Source organism: Patagioenas fasciata, chromosome 6, assembly GCF_037038585.1.
Source record: "Patagioenas fasciata isolate bPatFas1 chromosome 6, bPatFas1.hap1, whole genome shotgun sequence".
Taxonomy (NCBI): domain Eukaryota; kingdom Metazoa; phylum Chordata; class Aves; order Columbiformes; family Columbidae; genus Patagioenas; species Patagioenas fasciata.
In genome coordinates this window covers 17,919,808-17,942,139 of record NC_092525.1, presented here as the reverse complement: position 1 = coordinate 17,942,139, position 22,332 = coordinate 17,919,808, and the positions used below count along the sequence as shown (strand labels likewise).

Genomic DNA, 22,332 nt, shown 5'->3' with positions numbered 1-22,332 from the left:
TCTAGTAACATTTTAAATCAAGTAAAGTTTAGTTAAATCTGATTCAAATCAATGTACCTTTGCAAAGGTTCATGCCTTGCACAATTATGAGCTGCTTACAATTAAAGGTTACAGCAGAGCAGATTTACCCCACTGCTAAGTGGGAAGGATTTCTCAAAGAAAATGTCAATCTAACTCCAGAGGAGCATTCAGCACTAGCAAGAGAAAACAATGAGAATTACTGCATTGTGTATATATATTGCTGCATTGATACAAAGGGTGATGTGAAACCTGACATTTCTGATGGACAGGGATGACCATTTCACATAATTTATTTCACATTACCATGACATCTTGACAGTGAAGATTTCAATGTCTGCCTAAATATGTGATCAAAATTTAAAGAATTTTTGTGACCAAAATGAAATTAAACAGTTCTACACAGGAAAAAACAAACGAAAGGGAATGGTAATAGACACTGCACATAAGAGAAGTAGCAAAGAAAAAGTGAGTGGAAAAAACCTAAGGTTTTAGGTAGAAAATGCTGAGGTATGTGATGGGCATATCCAACTCTCAAACGGGAAATACATGTCTTCTGTACTGAAAGAAAAAGCTGCATAGATAAACTACCTCATCATCTACAAACACATTTTGAGATTACAAATACCAAACCACTATGTTGCCCAAGCAGTTTCATTTGAAATATAATGCAATAAAAATTGCAAGGGACGTGTCCTGAAGAGAAGACAGCAGGCGGGCAGCAAGTCAACTGCCAAATTCTTCCGAACACCACGGTGCAGGACAACTCGCATGCAAATGTGTATGTTTTATAATACGTGACTGTATCTTCCTGACTCGTCTCTGACCAGAATGGGAGTTCATGGATTGAGCCCCAGTTCTGCAGTGGTTGAGGTTGGTGTGTATCAGCCTCAGCGCAGAGAAGAGCAAAACAAAATTTGTACTTCTAGTTCAGCACTGTGTGTGTTTTAATCACGTTATCTGCACAGTAAGTTTATCGTTCAACTGAAGAATTATGTATCTAATTCCTCTTTAAGAGGTGACACTTTCTGTCCTGTGTTGCTGCTCATCCTTTCTTTCTCATAAGTTTTTTAAAGTGCCCATAAAGCATGTAGCTACAGCACAAGCAGGAACACCAGCACACAACTATGCCAAAAACTCCTGACAAATCCTGTAAGATCCGACCAACTCCTTTGGTTGAAGCACAAAAAGCAGAGCAAAGCAAATCCTTCTGCCTCCAGGAAATCACTCTGTTTCCGTACACTCCTTTATAAGATGAGTGATAATTAATAACTCCAATTGTTTTGGTATTTCCTGAAAATCATTATGGGCAAGGTATTGGATATTGTTTGTAATTGAGAGGAGAATTTGGTCCTTTCCCTACTTAACTGCACTGATTAAGACAACACAAGTTACAATAAAAATTAGAGCCCTATTGTTTGAGAAACTGTATAAATAAAGGAGACTCTGCCTTGAAGAGACTTGTGGTAAGGGGGAGACAGATTATTGCCATCCTACTGTCACAAAGCAAATGGGAGCATGACATTTCCAATTCAGAACTTCTGGAGACGAGCTGGAAAGGAGACTGTGCGCCCGAGTTTCGGGAGCATGACCCACCTCTCCTTTTGAGCAATTTAGCCCATTCAATCTGGCCAAGAAGTGGTGGAAATGCCAGACCTGCTGTTCTCTTTCACCTCTAGCAGCCCTGATAGTCCTTTTCCCCCAGTTTCCAGGAAACATGTGTCTTGTGTCCCTTCTCCACACCAACAAAAGCTGCTGCCTCTGGTTCAAACGCAATCCAGCTGTGGAACAGTTAAACTCCTCCTCCCTTACTCCAGGATATTACAAAATACTGTGGTTTCTTACGTTGTAGACAGTTGGGTTTGTTTTTTTCTTAAACTTGAGGCAAGTGAAAGAAATATAGGGCTAGTTACAAAGTTTCTACTGAAAAACAAGTCCTTTTAAAATATCACCAAAAGTAGAGGGGCTGGCACAGACTGGATGGGGAAAGGAGGATGGGGAGTCAGAAACCAAATCTAAAGCTTTCAGCAGGGAGAGAAAAATCAAACATCTAAAAGCATTTGAAGCTACTCAGTCACATACCTTCATTTTATATAGAGAATTTTAATAGGACATCAAACCTTTCAACGTAATGAAATTTCATAAATAAGGGTGTCCACATAAAAATGATTTAGTCTCTAAATGACATATACAGTCTAATATAATGCACTACTAAATAAGCCCAGACCATTTTCCTTTCTCAAGTGGAATTCTGCCTCTTGCAGAGCTCAGAATGAACAATATTCATTGGGAGAACAGTTTCGCAATCCTGTGTTGCTCAGCCTTGCTCTCAGTTCAGATGCCCAAGCCAAGACACACAACATATCAGAAATGAAAGAAAGGAAAATATCACTTCATCGATAAATACACTACAGCATTCCTAGGGAGACAGGAATCTTCACAGATTAGCACCTAAATTCATATAATCCCTTCTTAAACACATATGAAATTATGTTAAATACATATTCTTGGGCCAAAGTTTGCCAGTCTTCATGCATGAAGTACATCTGACAAAAGAGACGGCCCTGCCAAACTTCAAATCCCAGCTTCAGAGCTTCAAAAAATAAACCAGCAGATCTTTTAAATACATAAAGCAGGGCATCTTCCACAGCTTCAGTCTATAAAATGGTAGAACAGAAAACACCAAACACAGTGGAAACTATTTGTTAATTAAGTTTAAAACAGCATTATAGTTCTAATCAGAGGATTAAATTCCCACAACTACATTTTTTAAATACCACCTTATTTTACTGAGAAAACCACACCACATCAAAGAATTTCAGTCTTGGGGGAAAACACCCCAGATTCACATTATATCAAGAAATTTTATTATCCAGTATATGGTTAATCTGACTGATTTCTTAAAGCAAGAAGGGGCACTTACTGCTCTAAGAGGCCATTGGAGCCCTCAGAGCTTCTTTTAGTTACTGCATTCCATTACTGTATGGTGTTTATCTGCCAAACTCATACACAGCTGTTTAAAACTGAGATTAGCCAAGGTTAAGTCATTAATACCACTAAGTAAACAGTGTTAAAGTAAAAAGAAAATACTACAATATCCTCATCCTCTTCTAAAATAGGTATCGGTATTATAATTACTTGAAAAGCCAAGACCTTGTTGTTGTCAGTACTTTTTTTCTTGTAACAGTTCATCCAGCAACAACAACAATTTCAGCCTGGCACAAGTGGAATCAGAACTGAAACACCTCACAGTTCAAAGATCACATTTTCAAAGCTCTCCCTTTGTATCTGCATATATCTGAGTGTTTTTACACACACCAGTTCCCTCATCAGCATGTACAAGTGATAATCAGGTTGTCTAACTAGAGATTATTGGGAAAAAAGATGTTAAAATGCACACAGCTATACTGCAGCTTGAAGTTTCTCCTCTACAGCCCAAACTGACCATGTAGGTGAACATTACATACTAAGGCAAAGAGGGAATATTATGTAGAAGCTCATTTTCTTACAGTTGTACCTTGACAAATCAACAAAAATGATCTTTAAGATGGGTAAAGTTTCTAGACTAATTAATCCTGGAAGCAAAGCTTAGTCCACATATTTTTTTCCTGTATCATACATTTAAAGCTCATATGGATGCCAGAAAAAAAGTCAGAATAAAAAATTTTAAAAAAGAAGGCAGCATAAAGTGCAGAATTAGATTTCTATCAAATCCTAAAAGGCAGACATCCTTCCCTTAGCATGTGAGATGCTCACTGTTGTCACTGTTACCGCTTTCATCTTCCAGCAGCCGAGGGCTGTGGTGCCCATTCAGCCCCAACATCTCAGCAGGCCACATGCACTATTTTGAGAACTCCACCTGAAGTGACAGTCCCAGAGGAGAATTTCAAAAGCAACAGAATGTTGCTTTTCCCTTTCAAGTCAGTAGCAAAATTCCCACTGAGTTCAACAGGAGTATAGTTCAGTTTGAACACTTCAAATGGAAATTGAAACATGCAAAATACTGACATAATAAAACAACACTTTCGAGCCACTTTTCTTCAGTTTAGCTTTTAGCTAGTTCAGTCACCTACAGTTCTGTGGATACAGGTTCTTGGGGGTTCTTTTTGACTTGTGGGGCTTTTTACAAGGTTATATAGCAAGATGAAAAAAAAATCAGGAGACATGTTAAGCTTTCCTGTTAATCTCTTACCTATGCTGTGAAAAGCAAGCTGCTTCATTTGGTTTTGCTTTCCTGCATCTTCAATGAGTTCAGTACCAACAGTCAGAGCAGCTACCTATGGCTACCAAAATAATTTTTCAGCTGTTTTGCACCTACCTCATTCGATAATGGAGCCGGTGTGATGTTTTCTCATCTATCTTAAACACCTGGTTTGGTGCATACCAGAGCTTTTTGTTTTCATCGTACAGTGCAAAGAGATTATGGCACAGAGGAGATATGGCTGTCAGAGAAAAGTAAATAAATGTATGAATTACAAGGCTAAAACTGATATGCACACCTCAGAAATACAAATGCATAAAGCAAATATCTGATCTTGTATAACAGACAAAAAAACCAGAAACTGATACTAGGACTAGCTTGAAAGAAACATTAGAAAGTTATGGTTAAAGTGGAACTGGAAACTGTGCATTGGTTGACTCCACTGGTTCTATCGTGTATTAAGCAGTATATCACTTCAGCTATTTCTAACATTAAATTTATTCTGAAATCCTGATTTTGCCAAAGGTCTGAACTTAAGAGGAAATTACTTAAAAACCTGCACTTTTTCCAGTTCACAGAAACGAGTATTTCAATAAAACCACTCAGCAATACCACAGCTTTGTTCTCAGTGGGTCCCTTCCAACTCAGGATGTTCTATGATTCTGGAGTTCTATTTTATTAATAAATTTTACTCCTATAGTTGAAAGAGAAGGTTTTAGTGAAGTGATGAAAATCCCCCTTCTCATTAGCAAACAGAAAGCATAATGCGTCATTTTTCCATTCTTTGCTAATTCAACAGAGGCTTTTCCAACAAAGAACAGACTTTGACCTGTATGTGCAGGCTGTCCTGCTTTAACCTTTGCATTTACAGCATCCCAGAGCAAAACAGGCTCCAGCTTCCGTTGTTTGAATTCCTTCCCTCAGCTTCCTGCTCCATCAGAGGCAGCACCTTTGTGCAAAAGCCCTGGTCAGGGAAATGACTCTTTTGCAGAGCCCTGTAGCACATGTGAAAAAACAGAGAAGGCAGAAAGAAGTTCCCTTAGGGAACGCTGACCTTAAGTAATTTCTTTAAAGGTTTTCAATTTCCAACAGAAATTACTGGGAGCAGTTGCACAGTCTGTGGGTTCACATCCAAACAGCAGCAGCTCACTGCTCCTACATGCTGACATTAACAGGTGTGTTTAAAGTACTCATTTTCATTAAAAATATTCAAAGCCAACATGAATACTTATGCAAGGAGTTTTGTCCTTCAGATTCCCATCATTCCTGCCTTTCCAGTGGAAGAGAAGCAATTAGGCAAATGAACTGGAAGGTACTCAGTGCTACAAGAACCAAGATGACATGGGAAAAGAAAATATTTTTAAGCTGCAGGAAAACTACTGCTCAGTTTGCCTGTTTATAGAGCCACAGTCACCACTCCCATATCAGCTGAATGACATTTGGTGTTCCATGAATCCTGAGGAACACAAAATTGGGATCAGGGCAGGAAAGAATGCTAGAACTGTAAATGTCAAATTACACTGGTTCATGAGGCTCAAACGGAGATTAAATCCACTAATTCCAGTAGAATTGCATGGACGTTGAAATATTTTGCTGAGTCAAGGACCCAGCGACAAAGCAAGAAATCTTTATTATACATTTATGTATTACTGCAACTGTGGGTGGCTCAGCTTATCTTAACTGGTGAATTATGAGTATTACAGACATCATAACTGCGTCAAATAACAAAAAATAAAACCAGAAAAGCAGAAGATAGGTTTGGTTTTTTTTTTCATTAGCCCTCTCCAAAATGCTTTCTAACACAGGACAGATACCGATAGGCTCAACCAACCAGCACAGGAGGCAAAGCCAGCTTTGTGTTAACAACTTTGTAGATAGTGTCTCCTCTTCTCTTAAAAGAAACCTAATCATCTCAAATTAAAAAAATCAGTGCCTGTATCTGCCAGAAATCACTTTATATGAATCTCAAGACAGTCTCTCCCATTTTAAGCAGTTTAAGAACTGTCCAAACAGACCCTTGGCAAAAGTTTCCATCCTATACTGCACAACATCCACACTTCTTCTGCAAGCATTGACTTACATGCAGAAGACTTTCGATACCATCAGGCCCTGCCACTGAGAACTCATTTAAAATCCATATACTCACAACAGCGCTGGGCAGCTTCGATGCACAGCTCCTCCGAGGTAAACTCGCCACTGGTGTAACAAATGGGATTTTTATCTTGCAGGTAGAAAAGTATTTCTAAACCCTGATGCTGAGCTTCCAGGTTTACTTCACTCTTCTTCGTGCTCCTCATTTTTGCACAGAAAGCCATGGCTTTGCAATCTTCTTTTACGTTTAGATACTGAAAGTGGAGGGAAAATGTGAAGAAGAGTTTGAACGTCTGTCGGAACATAAATCCATTGCTTCATGAGGCTACTGCATACTATGATGGGCCAGGCACAGCATTTCTCAAAGTCTTCACATTGGGAACCTTGCTATTCAAAATCAGTACTTTTCACAAATGAGAGGAGAGTGAAAAAACAAATATCAATGATTATTCTGTTTCTGGTAACTCTCTTTCAAATAATTCCCCTCTGTTCTGGTGGTTCCATGACTACCCTAAAAGATTTCTCTTCTTACTGTAAAGGAATAGCTTTCACATCCTTAAGCACCTAACTAACTGAAAAACAATACTTGTGGCTTGGTAATATAAACAGTACAATTTATACTTCCTTTAAAAAAAAATATGTTAGCTTCTATTTTTACAATCTCCTTAACAGCTAAACATTTCTGATTGTATTCTCCCCTCTCACCCTTTGTTTTTTAAACTCTTTAGATGTGGTGAAATGAGCTTTATCAGAGAGTTATTTTTTTATTAATACTTCTCTCTCTCTCTCTCCAGAAGGAAAGAGTAGAACTAAGTAGGTTTAATACAGTATCTTTTAGACTGTCAAGAATGCAAACAAGACAGCTCTGACTCGAAAGAAAATGCATGTTGCATTTTACACCCAGTGCTTAAATAGAAAGGGTGGAAAGGAATTAGATTAGCACACTCTGGGTATCATGGGGTCTGTGTTCTGTGTTTTACTAAGCTTTAGCTCAATTAGTAACAGAAGCCCAAACCACCAATTCTGTCATTGACAAACCTAATCCCCCCACCGAAAAACAAACAAACAAAACCAAACCTCAAAAGCCAACACACCTGCATTTATGTGACTGACTGATCCTCTACACAACTGAAACGGATTTATCTTCGCACTCTGCGAGGGCAACTTGGCTCTGGCTGAGGAAAAAAAAAAGAAATTGTTAGGAATGGTTTTGTGCAGTTTGAGGCACAAAAGAGATGGTCGGGCTGATAAAATGTCACTTGCAATCTGAGGGAATCTTTCCATCAGCATAACTGAGACCTGGATCTAGTCTCAAGCACAGACAGTCACAGCAAGAATCCAGGAATCTATGCAAGTCTACTGAGTTTTCCTGACTCTTTGGGTGCACCGGCTGAGATGCAAACAAAAAACAGGAGGAAAGGCTTGGTTATTCATTGGGTTTTTTTCGTATTTTTGGAGTATCAACCACCAGTTTGGTGCTGCACTCACTGCAGCCCTCAGCTGTGGCAACAGACCATTCTTCTCTTTGCTTTACCTCCTTCAAGGCTTTTGAAGTCAATTCATTCTTCACAATTTTAACTACGTATTGCTAATTTCAATTCTTCCCTAGTCTCTATAGTTTCTTGCCCTTCCTGATTATCAGTTTTTTTCCTTTGTTTTATTCTCCTTTGCTCTTTGAGAGGTGGTGCAGAGCCTTGGCTGGACGGCAGAGAATAAGGAAACATCATCACAAGGGTCATTTCTCTCAGAAGAACTTTTTGTTCACAAGGAGCACAGTCCATCACTTCAGTGCCCCCACCTTCCAAGAGCCTACTTTTTTTTTAAAAGCCTTATCAAACACCACAAACCACCTTGGCATTCTGGAGCTGGTTTGCAAAACTACTGCCATCCAAAGTTACAAGTTATCCTTATACAGCAAGGCTGAAAAATATCAACACAATCTTTTTTTGACGGTAGGAGTGACAGTGTCACTATTTAAAGCATTGTCTGATGCCAGGGCTGTAAAATGCGTCTAAACTAAACGTAACGGTCCAGGTGGTTTGGGAAACATCACCCACTACTCTCCCAAGGCTGTCAGACTCCTCTGCTTGTATCCTCCATCCCTCCCTTCTTCTCCCCCATCTCTGCTAAAATGTACTTGAACTAAATAAATATGTGTTGTTTTTGCTGCAGCAGCATTAGGCCCCGATCTGATAGAGAGACTTTAACAAATGTTGCTTTATAAGCCTTAGGCTTTGTCTGGAGAAAGCCTGACCCTGCTGCACAAGCTTCCCTTGCGCTTGGAAAGTGCCCAGTAAATGTGATACCATCATAGAAAAAACAGCATTTAACAGCACAGCATCTATTTACAATTAAATTGCATGTTTCTTCCATCCGTGCCGCTTTAATGCTAAATTTGAGTTTCCAAACACATTCCCTCAGCAATAATACGGGGAAGAAGTAATTGTGAGCATGATTACTGGAACATGCAGACAAGCCAGTTGTTATTTCTGCACAGCACCAGAAAATTTAAATGTAAAAGGTTAAAGACATTAGCTTTAATCTAATTGAAAACACTCACTTTTAAACAACATATCTTATAACTGAAACTCAATATATTTTAATGCCTGTGTGGCCACAATATTAAAAGGATTGTCCAGACCTTTAAAAATGTGAAGGGAAATATAAAACCATTGCCTTCTTGCAGATTCATAAATCAAAATTGTTGCTTTTCAACATAGCATTCTTTGGTTTTGCTTAATCGCTCGTATTCTTGTTTCTAATCACAGCAGCAATTCTCCAAATACAAAAGAACCTCAAGGGTGGTTTAGTTTACAATATGTTTGTGGGGATGAACCAGCCAAACCAACATCTAATCTCTCACTTACTGTTTACTAACAAGTGTTTCAGATATTCCCATGGTCAATGTCAGGAATTTGCCTTTTTAAAAATGTATCTTGATCTTCCAGAAAGTCTCCTTTGAGCAAGACAAATTCCTGCTCTGTCTCGCACTAGCATCTCTCGACAGTCCTACCCGGTGATATTATCACTCCTGGGTCGCAGCATCACATTACACAGCCCTCGCGCTTCATCTCAGAAATCTGAGGGGGATTTTTAGTCTTTGCCACTTCAAAGGTTTCACAGACTCAGTGGACCATTGTTTTTTGTGCATCTTCTGCAGATCATCTCCCTCCCTTGTGTCTCCCTGATGAACTTACAGATACTGGCTGAGTCCTTTCTCGGGTTGATTTTCCTTGGCTCGCACCACGTTACATTAGTTCCCTCCTGCAGGACAAGCTCCACTGTCCCCTCCTCATCCTCAGAGCACTTCCCAACGCGCACCCCACCCTCCCAGCAGAGGGGGGTGATGATTCATCCTCCACAACCACAAAATTGGGGATTTGGGGTGCACATGGGCACAAGAAACAAACCGCGCACACACAACTGCCAAAAGTCGCATCTCATTTCTTTGGATGAGGTCAATGAGCACATCTGGAGCACACAAAAAGTATTTTTTTTCTTCATATGCCGATGAAGGCCTCACAAAATTTTGGTAACAAAAAGATGAAAAGCTAAAAATAGAGAAAAGGAATTGTAAAGACAGGTGGTTGCGAATTTGTTTCTGGTTTGGCTATTAAACTATTAAGACTTAATGAAATACGTGGAAGAGAGTAATATTAGGTAAAAAACATCAAGTTCCTGCCTAAAACTTGCCTCAGCCAAGATCTCCTTAGTAAAAGCAGAGTGGTTCAAACCCAGCAGTCCTGGCATTTCTAAGGAAAAAAAAAATGATTGTACAACACTGCTAAATAACCCCTTTGAACTTTTGTATGCCTCAAAAATCAAGGAAAGAAAAGGCGGAGGCGTAAATTAAATACTTTAGAAACTATTTGCATATTTTCCTTGAAGCAGAAGGAAAAAGTTATTCCGCTGTTGAGGAAGGAGGAGCCTCGGTGAGCCAGCCTGAGGCAAACATGCCCTCTGAGACCTCCTGGGATTAAAGGTAAATTTTGTTTCCTGCTCCTTTTGGGGAGTTCTGACAGGAAAACCAGCCTCTGCTACACTGTCACCGCTGGGCTGCCCATGCTTCACCAAAAACAAGGATCATGGAAGCCAAATGCAAAGGCAGAAGGTCTGTTTTGAGGGCAAAAGTCCCTAAAATGTGAGGAGAGGAAAATCCCAGATAAAATCTGACCAAACCACAACTCGGTTTGAAGCTCCATTTGCAGGCTCTTCCTCTTTTTTTTTTCCCCTCTCAGCCAATTTAATTTCTAGTTTCATGACAGGGACAGAGCCAGGGGATGTTTGATTCCTTATAGCAGACAGGCTTTCCTTAAGCACGCAGGGCATGCCATTTCGTAGTATTCATAGTTTACGTCAGCCCAGTTGTTCTCATTTACTTTTTCAACACAGTAGTAAAGAAACTTGTCACAGCCTGTACAGCACAGGACACGCATCTAATCTAGGATAAGCTATTGGAAAATCATTTAAAATAAAACCAGGCGCTCTACTTAACTTCATAAACGCTAATAAGAGAAAACGACAGTACTGATGTGATAGCAAATGGTGATGAAGTAGTTAGTACATTAAAATCCCAAATCACTGAAGGCGCTGCAAAGGCAAAATGACCACTATAGCAAAGCTTGGACCAGCCTCGATTAACTAAACCTCACTGGAAAGAAAAGGGTAAAAGCTTTTAATTAAAGAAGAACCATACACAGAACTCCTTCAGGTCAAAAACTCTGGTTCAAGGAAGCCTAAGGGCAGCAAAAGGTTTGGTTCTTCTGACCTGCGGATCTGCTCCCTACGCAACTTGGCTCTCAACACTCCCATTCACTAATAAGAGATTATTTAAGATCAACTACACTACCGGTGCTCTTTTCTGGGGATGTTTCTTTCCAGTCACACTGAAGGAAAAAACTTTTAAAGTATTCTTTCTGGAGATTCAAAAACGCAAATGCTACAGGGCAGAATCAGGCTGCCTTTTTAACTGTAATTGAGTCCCTTCCGTGCATACACAATATTTCATCATCTTTATGTGCAATTCTGGTTTTATTTTCTCTTTTCTCTTTTTCTCTTTTCTTTATTCCTTTTATTCACAGTGATCTCACCACACGCTGTTCACCTCTGCCCCAAACCCAGAATTACTAATCTCCCTTGGGTTTTTCTACAGCGTTCATTCTGCGACCTGACTGATCTATGCTGTAAAACTTTATTTTTAAAATCATGCTGAGAGCGCATAGAGCGGAAATCTTAAGCAAAAATAGTTAACGTGTAGCAAAGTTCTTAAGAACTGAAAATCAGGGTGCGTACGATGAGGTATGTCAGCCAGCCTTCGCTATTCGCGCACTTCTATTAACAGGTGTTCTATATTTTTATTTTTAGCAATCTGACTCTGAAAAGCAGAGGCGGCAGACTGCTCTTGTGTTCACTGACCCGATGCTTGACGAACCCACTCAGTTCACTGTCGCACTGCAAGAACGAGTCGTGCTCGTTTCCTCTGCTTTTCCAACACAATTTCAGCTACTTCTCTGAATTTCGTGACGTGTCACCTATGTGGGAAGGGGTTTTTCAGCTTGCGTGTTCATTTACCACCTTTATTGTCCCGTCTGTTAAAGCTGTTGCAGGTGCGCAAGCACGCACACAAAATCACATTTTCCTTTGTATTACCTGATCTTTTCAGCCTGATGTTCCTTTAGATACAGACTCAGCCTCTATGAAAGCAAGAGAGACCAATAATTTGTATAGCTTGCTTCTAAACTGTAAATGTGGATTCTAAATTATTTCTCATTGCTATTTCTGGTATAATAACAACTATAAATTATACAGTTCTTGAGAAGCTTATAACCTGTGACTATATCCTTGTGTAATCAACACTAACCACTTCTCACCTAAAGCAGTATCAACTACTTTGGGGACAAATATATTCACTTATCAAGCTTCAGGCCATCACGGAAACCAAACAACCAATTACGTGATTTTTATGTAATTACCACATAGCCAATACTCCAAAGTCTATTACGGGCAAACTAGAGGAAAGTTTTTTTGTTTGGTTTGTTTTTCCCCTTACAAGCCAAATATGTAAAAAAGAGCATTATTACTAAGACTGATGCTAATGGGACTGAAGGGAGATTCCAGCCTTAAAGAGATTCGCATGGACAAGCTGTTTTTATTGCTGCCTGGGACACAGCATTAACGATCCTTTTCCTTCTTTTATGTTCTCCTCCACGCCGCTCTCCCACGTCCCCTGCCCGTGCCGGCGCCAGCATGCAGCCACCCGTTCGCACCTTGCAGATGCGATGGAATTTCTCTGGCAAAGAGCCACAGTATCTTCCCAGCAATGAAGCAGATCTTCAGGAAACGCCGCCTCTTCCTGGTGGCACCGCACTGATTTAAGGGGTTTCCTGAATTTCAGTTCCGATGTGTGGAAAAAAGTTCGGTGTGGCAAAGACCTCCAAATCCACGCTTTCTTGGAAGTGATAAAGTTGTGCAGAGCTTGTTCTTTCGGGGCTTACCTGGCAAGTGGCCCTCGGTCAGGTCACTAGAACTGGATGTGGCAAGAACACACGTGCTGTTCGTGCCCCAGTAACAGCTAAAACTTCAGTGAAACCTGATTTAATGTGCCTCACAACTGGGGCACACAAGGCAAACACAAGGTCACGCACAGCAGCTCTGCAACTCTCTGAACTCGAGAGTCTTTGGTTGGATGCCCAAGCCTGAAGTCAGTGGAGCACTGAGGTCTACAAGGAGGTGCTGAAGCCCAGGGAACTGCTCTACCTTTTCCAAGAGAGGAAAACACGCTGTAGCCATTGCACAGATCCATCAGAAGGGCAGAGGTGGAAACGAATATAGAAAGAATGGAAAAAAAAACACACTGCAACCTGTGACATTCTTGCTCTGACAAGTGGGAGACTCCAGAGAGATGATGTTGTCCCACAGTTCACTGTGCCATGGATGGTGCTGTGACACAGGAGCACAAGGGGGATTCAGTGTCCAACAATGTGCCAGGACTTCTACAAAGCTCCAACACCTACCTTCCTCCTCCACAAAACTTCCTAACAATTCAAACTCCTTTTCTTCCTTAAAATTAAGGAGGTAGCAAAAGTTTTCCTGAGCAGGAGGAACATGAAGCAGTTCCACTGTCCATGCCTGCCAGATGAAGGTCTGGACCTACAGAACAACTCCCCTCTTTAACCAGGCTGGAGTTTCGTCCTGCTCTCCCGAGCCTTAAAATATGAGAGATGTCACCACACTGAAATGTTTGATGAAGAAATGACTCACTATGCATCTACAAGCTCTCCTCCAAGTGCTCCTCACAAGCCACAATCCATCCCATCTCCACCTTATTCCCTTAACTTTCATCTGCTCAGCAGTCTGTACATGCAGACAAGACATGAGCCCCAGGTTCTGGACATGCCATCCTGGAACAGCACCGTTCCACACCCAGTGCTCTTCTGCTGGGTAATTATTTAGACTGAGAGTGTTCCTGAGGGGGGCCATCTGGACCTCTGGTTGCAAAACAACGACATTGTCTTTAGCATAGTACTGAGATGACACATCCCCTCAGGTACAATGGCCATCTCCATGATCAACTGGTGCTCCTCAACAAGAGAATCCTATATTCTCCTTCTTTTCAAGGAAAAAGAAAGCTTAGAGTTATTACAACATCCAATTTTGGATCATGTCTTAGTTCTTCAGTAAGAAAACAAGAAAACCGCCGATGTCTAGCGAAGTCAAGTCTGGTGAAACGGCACAAGAAACAGTATCAGCATGTCTCTTCTGCAAATGAGGAGGAGGAGAAATTAAATCACTTGCCCACTTACCCAAGCAACCGGTGCCAGTATCGGTGACTGGCATGGGTCTCCAACATTCTATTCTGCAGCACCTGACACCAGAGGTAGGTTTAGAAACAATAGTTTCTCCAAACGCCAGTGGCCTGAGTAGGCGGAGTTCACACACGTGACAGCTTTCTAGTTCGAGAGTACGTAAAACACGCGAAGGGGCTGGGATTTCTGGGTGACCACAGCGCTATTGCAAAGCTCCTCTCTGCCGAGACTCGACGACTGTTCACAGGCCACCCGCAAAGCTCGCGGCGCAGGAACCGCGCACGGTCATTTCCCTCGCGCTCAGCCCTACAGCCACTTCATCGAGAGCAGCCACCAGATGTTCTGAATCCTTTCTTGTTTTCAGATAGTATCACAAAATGAGGCCTCTTGTCCTGGTGCTCTCCACCTCCTGCTTGCTCCTCCCTGGGCTGGGCAGCACCATCTGCACAGGCTGCACGGTACAATGGTGGCAGCAAAGAGGGACCACAAACAAGCCCCATGCTCCCTCCTCATCCTCTCCACCATCCCCTACGTGCGTGGAGGTGCCCCGTACTCAGAGAAGGAATGGGTGAGAAAGGAGATTTTGCCACAGCAAAACTTCGTTACCCCAGAGGAGGAACGTGCCCAGCATCGCTTTGCAATGGGGCTGAGCTGCCAAGCAGCAGCTCTGGCCCCCCAGCACCTCCCAAGAGCTGGAGGTACTGATGGCAAAGAGCAACCTCGGGCTGACCACAGCAGCCCTCAGAAGAACAAACTGAAATATGGGCAACCCTTTGCATTCTACCTGGTTTAAAAATAAGCGTCACTAACTTGGTGCCATTTAGGCCTTGAAGAGTTTTATCAATGTGGTCAACATCTACTCTGCATATGGCAATCCCCTCGGTCACTGTACTCGCCAAGATTTCTGGTAGTCACATGCTTCCTGTGGTGGTTTTGCACTTTGGTAAGTGTTTTTTCATGGTTTGCCTTTTTCTCCTTTTTTTTTTTTTAATGTGGTAAGAGGATATTGTTAAAGTTCACTCTTAATGGCTCACCATTTAAAACAAGTCATAAACAAAACCAAACAAAACTTAACCAGTTCTCTTGCCCTTTCTGTTCAGAGCAAACCACCAACAAAGCCATCCCCTAACCAACAAACATTCTTTCTACAGTCTAGATGCAAAAACATACAATTTCACAGCAAAGTTTGAATTTGCTATTTGTCAATCATAATTTGTCAAGTTGCAAGAGCAACTTGATCTTCCAAGTCTCTTACCCCTCTCTGTGTTCTCATCTCATATTAAGTTAAAATCACCCTCTGTAATACTGGAAAACAGCATGCAATGCTGATTGGACAAGGTATGGCCAGGTGGTACAAAAACAATTCAGGTTTAAATACAGTGTCTTAACTGAAGCTCTTTCTGTTAGGCACTAGATATATAGTTCCGACACAATGACTAAAACAGCTGAGATATGAAGCACAAAAATCTCTGTAAAGCAACAGGTGCTCTGGTAGCAGAGGAGGTGATAATTGTAGCTGTGTGCAAAAACATCTGTAAAGGCCCTTGAATGTGGTAAAACACATTGGGAACGGAGCAATGAGAAAATTGTCAATAGGACTCCAGATCTGAGCACGGATCACTTCTGGTCGTACCAGCAGGGCTGCAGATTAATCATATTTGGCAAAAAAAAAAAAAAAAACAGGCATCATCACCCATGAAGAAGTTTCAGGTGGCACCTCTGCCCTCCAGGCAAAACCCAGTTCCTGGAAAATCTGCCACCTGGCAGTGTGAAACTTGGCAATAGGAAGAAATGGAGCTAAGCCTCAGTTTTTCTCGCCCCCCCTGCATCTGTATAAGGGAGGAACGCAGCAATCCCAGCTGCCAGCACTCCCACAGCGTTCCTTCGCTGAGAAGGACTCAAGAGAACTGCAGCTGGTCTCACTCCAGTGGGAAGCCCAACTATCATCAAGAAAAAAACCCTTAACTCCAGACTGTGCTTCCAGGTCCAGCAAGTTGGAAGCGCTAGCTGGAAAAACAGCATTACCTCTTCCTCTGCCAGATGTAAACTGCATTGTGATTCTTACTACATGCTGCAAACCACCACTCACATTTGAACACAGATTGTAGCTTTCCTCTGCGTGACCGTAAGCAAAATGACTCTGGCTTTTGCAGCCCGTCCCACTGGCCAGCACATGCCACCATCAAGCCATCACAGGCCGTGCCGGCCACCACAGCATCCCAGACAGTGAGGTACCAGTGTCCTAGTCTGCGGAGAAACTGCTCCTTCGTATCAATAGATCATTTTTGTTGCTTGTGGGATCAAATGTTCTCTTGCAAAAGAGTTTGCAAGTGTTGCCTTGGAAAGCCACAGCCATCTGAGACCATTTACAGGAAGAAATGAGCTCTACAGTAGCTACACCAATGCCACCCAGAGCTCTGAAAATCAAATACACCGACCTCCAACTACAACCTATTTGCTGGGAAACTAACGAAGGACCTTTAGTCATGGTAACATTTCAACCTTGTCTTACTATACCTATTAACTACTTTTGTTTTAGAGAACCTGCTGCTTTCTCAGACACTGGGCTTCACTGTTCTCACTGTAGGGAGTGGCAGTCGCCATGTCGACCAGCGCTGCTGTGCTCACTGGTGCTACAGCAGTTGACAAACTGAGGGTAAATATTCTAATAGTGGTAGACGTAGCAAGGAAGAACTATTACTTAACATTCCAGGGAGGGAGCTGGGGCTCTTTAGTTTGGAGAAGAGGAGACTGAGGGGTGACCTTATTAATGTTTATAAATATATAAAGGGTGAGTGCCACAAGGATGGAGTCAGGCTCTTCTCAGTGGCAAACAATGATAGGACAAGGGGCAATGGGATCAAGCTGGAACACAAGACGTTCCACTTAAATTTGAGAAAGAACTTCTTCTCAGTGAGGGTAACAGAGCACTGGAACAGGCTACCCAGGGAGGTTGTGGAGTCTCCTTCCCTGGAGATATTCAAAGCCCGCCTGGACACATTCCTGTGCGACCTCACCTAGGCGTTCCTGCTCCAGCAGGGGGATTGGACTAGATGATCTTTTGAGGTCCCTTCCAATCCCAAACATACTGTGATACTGTGAAATAATAAAACAAAACAAACAAAAAAAAACCTAGATTTAGCCACATAGGTGCACAAAAGACCCATTCAATGGGAAGTGAACAAGATGGAATTTTCTAACCCAAAGGTTTCCCACAGAAAGTTACTGGATTACAATGGCTCACTGTGTATTGAAAAAATGTTCTGAGTTCAGAAAAGCTGGAGGAGAGCGACTAGCTTAGTGCTAACCCAAGGGAGAGACCGGTGATAGTCACCTCTGCCTCCACGAGTGATGCCTGGGGACAGGACCTGCAGGCTGGGCCAAGAGGGCTGCAAGCTCACAGAGGTGCACAACATGCTTCAAACATCGCATTTGCTTTTAGACCTCTTCTGAAAAGCAAAGGCTGTACGTATAGGTCAGTATAGGTGAGTGGGTGGGCTTCAGAAAAGGAATTGTCTCTGCAGAGTTCACTATCACTTCAGCTAACACATCCTAGTGTCACTTTCCACTGTGTTTTGTTATCTGCGCATGTGGAAGCAAACTAACAAGACATATTTGGCTCCGTTACCCACCCTCTCGTGGGTTTTTCATTGACTAAAGTAAAATCTCACTGAGCCGCAGTGAGGGCTTGCACCAGGGATGGGTGTTGAGGAGGTGGCATTGAGGGCTGAGCAGTGTCGTGACGATGTCCTGGCAACTGTCTTCTCACACTGCATGCACCCATTAAATATACTTAATTGGCATTTCACTGGCTCCCACCAGCACAAAGAGCAGTCCCCAGAAAGGAAAACCGAAGTGCTGGCAGTGCTGTTTGAAGCTAATTGTATTTTACAACTTTTAATTTAAGCAACAACTTCTCAACAGTGCAGTCTGTATCCACCTGTGTGTGTTTTTCAAAATACGCATATGACTGGAGACTAGAAAGATTTACTGCCATTGAGACATCATTTTTAACACAAGTGGGAAACAGAATTCTTTATTGTCTTTCTGTTGGGATAAACACACAACTGATCACCAGAGTACACCTGTATTAGTGGTTAGCTGTAAACACATTTATTCCTATTAGTCAGAGGAACTGTGACCAGTTAATTGACTTGCCTGAAGCACAATGAGACACAACACTAAAGTCCACTCAGTCCATTTTAGGGACTTATTTTCAGCTTATTTTCTGCTTTCCTCACCATTTCACAAAAGCCAGAGCTTCTCGGGGCAGCTCATTGCAAGGTCCAGACAGAGGTGGCTGCAAGTGTGTGCTAAACAGAAGAGTTCAGAGAATGGTGTACAAAACAACCTTTTGAGACAAAGGATCACAGTGACAAAACTTGTAACTGGTTTATTTTTATCCTCTGCCTGAAAGCAACAGGGCAGACACTTATCTTTTCTCTTCAAAAAGTCATGCACAGCTGCACCACTTCTCCCACAAATGAGCAGTAGGGCTAACAGCTGAAAAATGAGTTTGCGCTGAACTTCACTCACCTCAGGGAAATGGTTTGTTAAGAAAGAAATTGTGTTCAAAACAGGTTTCCCAGCCAGATATGAGAGGAGACCCCAGCAATACCTGTATGTTGCCCGTACTTCTGGCTAAATGCAGACATCTGCCTGCAGGCTAGACATGGTGTGCCACTCTCATTGACAATTGAGACAATGAAGTTCAAGATTTGTTCTGTCTCACCCCGAAACAGAAACCTGGAGTAGGTCAGATGAGGTTTCCGAGCCTTTCCTTCGACTGAGAAGGGATAGCAGACATCCGCATCTCTTTACACTGGAGATTCAACAGCTGTATGAGCGGGCCCTCCCTCAGGAGAGCATTCAGTTTGCTTGCAATTATTTTTATGTTCTCAGGCTTTAATGAATCCTTACATTGCCTATCTCACTTTAAAAAGAGAAGGTAAGTCCAAAATAAGGGTAACAAAGGAATGACATGCTTCAGATCCCACCCTAAATCCTTTTTCTCTGATCCCAACTGCAACAAAGACTGGGAAAAAAAGCATCATTTTTCACAGCTGCAGTCTCTTTTCTTCCTAAAAACCATCAAATACAAGTAAATTGGCAGAAGCCACTTGAAACAAAGGAAGCCAATTGGTGAAAGCCATATGCAACCATTTGGAAAGTTGTCTGAATAGACAACTCAAGCTCTGCCAAATAACAAGGATCCTTGTGCCTCCGTTTGGTGATGGAAAAGCTGAGTCTGAATGGCGATGGGTGCCACATTGTAGGGTCGAATGCTCCTCCTCGGGTAACTGGTTTGGGCCGCTGTGTCCAATGTTATAGATTGTGCTTGCTGCTTGTTCACTTAGGTGTACACACACACACAGAGTCAACTGCTCCTTTCAATGCAAACACTGTGTCGGCCACATCACAGGTGCCCTCTGGATAGTAAAACAGGACACAGCCTCCATGGTGTTGTACCAATTCTCCTACAGGACTTCAGAATATGGGATAGCTGTCATGTTATGAGGGCCAGGCCCCCAACGGCTGCACTTAAAGTCTAATCTAACACTTGTTTTCTGCTTGAAACAACAGAACACCCTGATATTCTTCTAGTATCTATTTTATCTCTTGAGACGACAAAAGTAACTGATAATTTAGTTTTTAAGCACAGCAAGCTTGCCACAAGCTGCTTGTTCTGCAGGAACCCAGGGCTGAGAAGTAACCATAAATCCAGTCCACTTCTCCACTATCACCTGTTAACACAGACAGAAGGATTTCCTCAGTTTGCACATACCTGCATTGGTAATCTGAGCGAAGCACTGCGGTGTTTCAAGACACCTATCAGTAATTATGGATTTTTTTCCACCAACTGAAGTTCTAAAAATTGTTTTCAGCAAGTTCTTTACTGAGTTTCTACTATCTAATGTACTTGTGAATGCTTGACATGGCGCACTTGTTACAATTAAGAGAAGTGCTGGTGTGAGTCTTTGGTCAACTATGAGCTACATCCCAGTATTGCCCTACAAAGCAAACTAAATATTTACACTCAATCCATTCAATCTCTTGTACAAATACATACGTTATTTTTAACTAACTAGCTAAATAGGAATAAATTTTATACGTTTACCTCTGACAATTGTGTCAACAGTGGTTCAAAGGTGAAAAGACACGTCAGTGGCTTTAACGTACAATGGTGAGCAGAGGACTTTGTTTTTCTTTTCTTAGGGAGTCCTGTTTGGTTACGGACTTGAGAGGTTGTACTGTAGGTTGCAAAATGATCCTGTTGCTGACAGTTTGGTCCCAGAATGACTTAAGCTGGCCTTGACACTCAGACAGACTCTACTACACTTTGCATTTGCCACAGGTGTGGGAATGTACACAGCCTCACCCGTACAACAGTTTCAACCTTACAATCTAAGCACTTTTCTGCCTAGAAAGCCTTACGCCTCTTCCAGTTTACCAATCCTATTTAACTCTTTGACAAAATTCCAGTAGGGCTGAATCATCTCATGTTTATTTAAAGTTCACCCATTTATCTTTTCAGCAAACATTTGCCTGTCCTATTTCTGCAGTTGCTGCCTGGTAACTTGGTGGTCTTCCCTTTAACAAAAAAAATCATCCTCCTGTGAGTCTTATAGAATGTATGAAAGCTGAAAACAAATAGTCTGAATAACATATATTCTGTGTTTCAGAATACCAACTGTCACTCTTCAAAGTACAACTATGTCTGTCCAAAGTCAAAAATAATGAGAGGAATATAAACTTTTACAGTTTCAGGAGTCTACTTGCACTCCCAGTAGCGTCTTTATGTTATGAAAATTTACAGTAGCTCACTGTTTCTCAATTTCCAGTTCTGGACAAGAGCAGTTTCATGCAAGTTCATGGTCAATTCACTTTTCAGTCCAAGTATAACTGTATTTCAGGTCCCTGGAAGCACCGAGCAGCAGACATGGCTCAGCTGCTCCTCTCCCTCCCTCTGGCCCAGGAGCAGCTTTGGATACAGGACCATGATGTTGCTGCTGGGACTCGATGCCCACAAATCTCTGGTCTCGCTTTGCTCCCCGCCACTGATGAGTCCCAAGATATCAGCTGTAAATGTCACGGGTAAGCCTTTCTTCCCAAGAAGCTGATAACAAAACTCAGCTGATGAATTGTGACACGAACCTCGTCCCCACCTCCAGTGCCAACACATCGCTCAAGGAACTTGGCTGCACACCACGAAATCTTTTCTGCAGCACGAAAACAACGCAATTTCCAGCCCGTGTACTGGTCCCACCGCTGCTCCACAGCAAACACCCCGACTCACAGCCATGGTTGTTTCGGCAACACCTCGCCAAGTGCAGGGAGGTGCAGGGCAGACGTGTGTACCAGCAGATCCACAAGGCGCCCTCCTGCACCCTCTCTGGCCCAAGCCCAAATCCTCACCATGCAGCAGTAAACAGGAAGCCACCGCTGAACTCCACATACGTGCACCCAAGCAACCCCCTCAACTTCTTCCTCCTGCAAATGGAGCTGTCAACATCCGTAAAAAAGAGAATATCTGTATTTGCAAAGAAGGGAGTCAGGGCTGCACCTTGCTGGCCATAAGCTCCGCAAGCTGAACACGCTTAGGCAGCACCCTAAGGATTAAGTAAACTGCAAGCAGAGTTTTACAACGGAAAACCTATGACTTCTATATTCCGTTGTAGCTAAAACCCACAAATATTTTTTTAATATATTAATTAATATCCCTTATAAAACAGGCTTCCACCTGATTAGGTAGAAAAGCACTTTTGGGTACTACCAAGCTACTCATCACCACCCCTCCTTGCCGCTTTCCACTGCTGATCCGGCTGTAAGGTCCTGCCTCGATGCCAATTTACCCTTGTAGGTCTAGACGCAATGCTGTGCAAACTGGACTGCGGCATTTCTGGAAGCATCAAGCAGAACAAGAATTATTCTGAGACCTAAAAATATCAGAAAAGGCAGGACTGAATTCATCACTCCAAATCAATAAAGTAAGCTGTCACCATGAAAAGTGGTTTGAAGACCTTACTACAGCTTTTAACTACCTTTCCCGTAAAGAGCTCGGTACAGTAAATGTGAGTAAGCAAATATTAAAAATAGCTAAGTAGGGACGCTCTTGTTCGATCACTTTTAGCACTGACTCAGACGTCTCTGACTCACCCCAAGCACCTCCCGCCATATCTGCTTTCCCAGCGCCTGCTGCAACATCTTAATTTACAC

At 42.2% G+C, this 22,332-nt stretch overlaps 1 protein-coding gene across 2 annotated transcripts in view; it reads right to left on the bottom strand.

Annotated features, from left to right (window-relative positions):
* The window catches only part of JAK1 (Janus kinase 1), a 57,675-nt gene that overhangs the window by 21,210 nt on the left and 14,133 nt on the right, over positions 1–22,332 (bottom strand). Inside the window, exons 2-4 of one of the 2 annotated variants that reach the window (XM_065841829.2) lie at positions 7,405–7,485; positions 6,366–6,564; positions 4,337–4,460 (exon numbers count right to left, since the gene is read on the bottom strand). In XM_065841829.2, coding sequence (XP_065697901.2) covers positions 4,337–4,460; positions 6,366–6,564; positions 7,405–7,410 — 329 coding nt within the window. In that variant the 5' untranslated portion in view covers positions 7,411–7,485. The remainder of the gene's footprint in view (positions 1–4,336; positions 4,461–6,365; positions 6,565–7,404; positions 7,486–22,332) is intronic. The other variant, XM_071810068.1, reaches the window with a different exon arrangement.